The 5,430-nt window shown below is 35.5% G+C and overlaps 1 protein-coding gene across 1 annotated transcript; it reads left to right on the plus strand.

Annotated features, from left to right (window-relative positions):
• Positions 1–1,723: 1,723 nt before the first annotated feature.
• LOC126661895 (uncharacterized) lies at positions 1,724–3,147 on the plus strand. Its single transcript, XM_050355776.1, has 5 exons — positions 1,724–1,977; positions 2,073–2,274; positions 2,324–2,419; positions 2,520–2,808; positions 2,906–3,147. The coding sequence occupies exons 1-5, from the start codon at positions 1,724–1,726 to the stop codon at positions 3,145–3,147; spliced, it is 1,083 nt and encodes a 360-aa protein (XP_050211733.1).
• The last annotated feature ends 2,283 nt before the right edge of the window (positions 3,148–5,430 follow it).

Genomic DNA, 5,430 nt, shown 5'->3' on the forward strand with positions numbered 1-5,430 from the left:
TCTGTATGTCATGCGTCGCTGGATCACACGATAGGGCGCTGAGCTCAGAGCACAGGTATTTTCTTAAATTCTATCTTTTTGAAATAATTTATCAATTTCAAATTGCGGGTTATTGCCTTACTTTTTTTTAACGTGTTATATCTTTATTTACAGGCCGATTTTGTGGAGCGTGTACGTAGGGATGCTTGTTGACACAGAGCTTCGGCGGTTCGTAGCGAGCACACAGAGAGGCACCAAAGAGGACCACCGTGATGTTTCATCGCCCCCTATCGAACCTTCTATACCGCCGTATCGACTACCAGTCATACCTGACACACCGATAGATCCGACTATGCTGCAAAATCGACGGCGAGAGCGGCGTCATCCCCCTGCACCACCTCAGCGTCCGAACGATCCTATGCCCCCTAGTGGTTTTTCATCCTTTCAGGGGATATGTCTAGCTCTGCACCGCCTCTCTTTTCATCGGGTCTTCCTTCTTCACCGGGCTAGTTTTACGGGAATTCGGCACATCAATATTTTCAGGGATCATGTTCATATACAGTGCCACTAGGACCTTCTTCACCTTTTGTTCCATCGCCGCATGTTTTTGTACCGGTTACGGTGCCTCCTTTTAAGGTCAGTGGGATCAGCCTACACAAGGTACACAGGACCTTCCAGCTACACAGGGACTTCCAGTTACACATGGGACCACATACTTTCTGTCATACGATAGTAGTTGGCTATGTCTAGACAGCATGGAGATGATGTTCCACCAACAAGAAGCCTTTGCTACCCCTCCACCAGCCACGACGAGTACGGCCATTCCCGAGGACCAACAAGGTGACGACGAGGACGAGGATGAGGACTCCGATGCAGGAGGGGTAGATGGTGATGATCGCCCACATCGACGTTACCTCACCATCAATACAGGCCGTCAGGCGAACCGTAACAGAAACAGATTACGCCCGAACCTCTCGGTGATTTTGTTTGTACTTTGAACATTATTATCTCATGTAGTAATATTATTTTTATTTTTAATATTTCGTTTATTAAATATGTTATATTTTTTATGAAGTATAGATTATATTTGCATATATGTTAATATAATTATCTTGTAATAATTTATAAATTTATTTTGTATAATGTTAAAAAAATTAACTGTTTTCAGCGTTTTTAATTCAAAAAAATTCAACAATTAAAACGTGGAAATTTTCAACAATTAAATTTCTCAATCCATAAATTTTTTTGATTTTTGAATAAATAAAAAATCAATTTTAATTTTTTTTAAATGATTGGGAGTTTCTCCCAATCAGTGCAATTTTTCAAGTGGTTGGAATTTTCTCCCAATCAGTCCAGTCAGAGAATCAGATTCTCTGGCTACACATAAAATAACTCGTAAAAATCTTCCGCGAGTTACCACGTCGGACAAAGTAACTCGCGGAAGTGTTCCGCGAGTTACTTTGTCTATGTTGCTCCTCGTTGACTGACCAGCTTGGAGCCACGTAGGACAACTCGCGGAACTGTTCCACGAGTTGTGAGGGACAAAATGAGAAATTAATGAAAATTGGGGCTAAAATGAGAAATAATTAACAAAATGAAGACAAATGTGTCATTAACCCAAAAACAATCATATAAAACAGCCAATTAATCCAAAAACATAAGTTATTTTAGAGTTCATTACCAAAAAACTCCCTATCACTAAATTTTTTCATTAAATTGGAAGCCAAATAACTAAGTTAAATATATGTCAGAGAGTCTGGCTTCCATGGTTCTAAAAGCTCGGTACTATCCTGATTGTGATTTCTTCCATTCCTGCCTTGGTAGTAATCCTTCTTATGTTTGGCGTAGCATAGCAGGTAGAGAGATTGTTCAGAATGGCATAATCCGCAAGATCAGCGATGGAACTTCTACGAATATATGGGCTGATCCTTGGCTTCCTTCGATGAACGACGCTTATGTTAAAACAGCAAGACCTGATGGAACTCATATTCATTTAGTGTCTCACCCCATCGTAGTTGGAACTTTTCCCTTATTTCCTCCTTATTCAACTCGAGGGATAAGAACCTCATTATGTTTATTCCTCTCTCTCAAAGACCTAGGGCTGATTCTTGGATGTGGAGAAAGGACAGGAAGGGAGTCTTCACTGTTAGGAGCGCTTATTTTCAAGCCTTTCATTCGCAACATATGGTTACTTCTAATGCCATTGTAGTGAGCTGGAAGAGGTTTTGGAAAATTGCTACTCCTCCTAAAGTCAAGAACTGCTTGTGGAGAGCTATTAGTGGTAATTTGCCTACGGTGAACAATTTACTTAAGTGTTTTGTTGCTGTTATAAACTCTTGTCCAGTGTGTGGCGTTGAAGGAGAAAGTGAGGAAATGTTTTCAGGGACTGTCCTTTTGCTCAGGTTGTCTCGACATGTTTTTCAATAGCCCGAATGCTATAGTATCTTCTTCTCCTTTTGGAGAGTGGTTCAACTTTCTTCTGCTGGGTTTGCCTCCTGATAGAGTTGCTGGGCTGTTTGTTTTTTTTTAGGAGCCTTTAGAAGCACCAAAATGATGTTCTCCGGAACAAGTTGGTCAAATCTCCTGCTGATGTTGTTCGTGAAGCCAACAATTTTTTCAATCAATGGACCTCGGCCAAACTTCTCAGCCTGGGTCATTCAGTTGTTCATATTGGGATGACCAACAGCTCTTGGATAAAACCTTCTCTGGGCTCTCTCACCTGCAATGTGGACGCTGCTGTTCCAGCCGAAGAGGACTATAGTTCGTTTGGCTTCCTACTTCGTGATCATCAAGGAAATTGCATTGCAGCCAAACATGCTGGAGTGATGGGTAAGATGGAACCGAGAGTAGCTGAAGCGATTGGCTTCCGTGAAGCGTTAAGTTCGGTCAAGACGAAGGGTTCACTCTAGTGTTCGGGTTGAGTCAGATTGCCAGGAACTCGTTACTGCTCTGAATAATCCCTTGAGGGATTTATCTTATTTTTCTGATTTTGTTCGCGATTGTCACTTTTTGATTAGCACAATGGATTGTGTTTTCGTTGCTTTTGTAAAATGCTCAGCCAATTTGGCCGCTCATTGCTTGGCTAAAACAGTCGATTCTATGTATGTGTGTAGGGAGTGGGATAGTCCTCCCTTATTTCTTGTTTCTATTCTTCAAAATGATTTTTAATAAAGGTTGATCGTTTTATCCTCAAAAAAAAAATTAAATATATGTCATAATTGGAAAAATATATTGAAAGAGTTTTATCCTTTCATAAATCTCACCGACTCGATTCTAAATTAATGAAAATTTCAAAATATAAGTAGCTGCATGTGGGTGGTCCAGGCCAGCTCAAGTATAATTTATTTCTAGTAATGAAGGAAAAATTTCAACGTTATTCACGTTGTTAACTAAGTCTAATTAATAATGAGTTAGAAAGTGGGGCTAAAATGAGTAACATAGGTTTCAACTAATTGATAAAGACATCTAAAAATATCATAAATATGTGCTCAAGATTTGTGGATGCAATATAGAAAACGTGGAAGAATGAATACCATTACTCAATAAAATGAATTTGACACAAAAACGACATATAACTTATTAGCAAATGAATTAAATTCAAAACTCACCTAATTTTAACACTTTTAAATTCAGATCTACGAACATTTAACTATTAAGTTTTTGACCATCAAATGTTATAAATACTGAGAAGGTCGTAAGACCGATTCCTCTCACAAGCGCTCCTTTTCTTTTAATTATTAAAAAAGGAAAAAAAACTATTGAGATTTTTGATAAATTGTTTTTTATAAATTCCAAATCCACATCAATTTTGGAAATAATTAATCATTTTGCCTTTTGCAAATAATGAAAATTATATTTAAAAAAGTAAAAAAAAAAAGTCTAATTCAAAAAAATGATACAATTCGACATTTTAATTTTTTTTATGGTAAATTAATTATTTGAAGTTTCTTCTTATATTGTAATAGGAAAAAATCATTCTAATAATAATATATAAATTTTCATAATATTAGATAGATAAATTCTTAAAATTATATATTCTTTTCTTCATCAATGATTAACAAATTCATCAATTAAGTTCTTTATATTTTTTATTTGCTGCTCGAGTATAATAGTCAATATCTATAAAATTAACAGTCTAAACTGTCAAAATTGTTTTCTCGTAACATTTCTATCAATTTAATTAGGAAAAAGGGTCAAAGAAGCCCTTAACATTTAGTCTATAGGTCAAGTAGACCCTCAATGTTCGGAAAAGTGCAACTAAACCCCTAACATTTATAAATCGTATCATATAAGATCTCGTTCTTAACACCGTTTCAACCTCCGTCTATTTTTGCCAACGTGGACTCATTAATTGCCAGCGTGAGTTGCCAGCATGGACTTAGCTACCTTCTTCGGATCGGTTAAGCCCCCTAACGTTTGACTATTGTATCATATAGACCCTTAACGTTCAGAAAGGTGCAACTAAGCCCTTAATTAGACCTGGCAATTTTAGACACGACACGATTAAATGATACGACACGACACGAAGTTAAACAGGTTTGGGTTTGATGTAAATGGGTTTGGGTCATAAACGGGTCAACCCGTTTATGACACGATTGATTTCGTGTCTAAATGGGTTATACACGCCTAACCCGTTTAAACACGGTTAACTAGTTTTAGTTAAAAAATATCTGTTTTTATAATTTAAATGTTATTAAATTCTTAATTTTTATTAATTTTTTATTTTATGTATAATTATATTAGTATTTATCTCAAAATATAGTAATAATTCTTTTAGTATTATATTAAATAAATTTAAAAAGTATTTAAATAATTAAATGGGTTTAAACGTGTAACTTTAAACGGGTTGATTCGTTAACACTATTAGATAAACGTGTTTATACAGGTCGTGTCGTATAACCCGCGTAATAATCGTGTCGTGTTTGGGTTTTGCATATTAAACCCGTTTAATAATCGTGTCGTGTTCGTGTTTAGGCTAATCGTATCCGTCCTGCAGACACGAATTGCCAGGTCTACCCTTAATATCCTAATGTTAGAGTTCTTTTTTATTTTTTTATTTTAAATAAGCCAAATATAGAATTAGGGTTCCTTTTTAAATAGTTTTTTTTAATTTCATTTTATAAAAATGTAATTCATTTTATATATTAAAATTCAATTGGCCAAATATATTAATTTAATTATAAAAAGTGCTGGCATTGCATAAAACTAATCCAACTCAAATAACACATCATTAGAAAACAATTTAGAGCCAATATATCTAAAATACTTCTAATACATTAATCTCTTATTCTCCCTAATTATTAACTTTTATAATAATTATTAAAAAAACATTTTTAATTTCAAAAGAATAATCTCACCGGAGCCGAACCCACTGAATTAGGGCTTTCAGTTGATGTACTAAACACAGTTTATAGTCCCACTAAATTGAGAATTTTGAATTCCACTCCATAA

This window comes from Mercurialis annua, linkage group LG8 (genome assembly GCF_937616625.2).
Source record: "Mercurialis annua linkage group LG8, ddMerAnnu1.2, whole genome shotgun sequence".
Lineage (NCBI taxonomy): Eukaryota > Viridiplantae > Streptophyta > Magnoliopsida > Malpighiales > Euphorbiaceae > Mercurialis > Mercurialis annua.

What these genes read in the sequence shown, in the direction of transcription:
- LOC126661895 (XM_050355776.1), top strand. Translation starts at nt 1,724, where the DNA reads ATGTCAGAGAGTCTGGCTTCCATGGTTCTAAAAGCTCGGTACTATCCT. An exon ending in GGAACTCATATTCATTTAGT is followed by an intron (nt 1,978 to 2,072) that starts GTCTCACCCCAT and finishes TCTCTCTCAAAG; the next exon opens with ACCTAGGGCTGATTCTTGGA. An exon ending in TCAATAGCCCGAATGCTATA is followed by an intron (nt 2,420 to 2,519) that starts GTATCTTCTTCT and finishes AGGAGCCTTTAG; the next exon opens with AAGCACCAAAATGATGTTCT.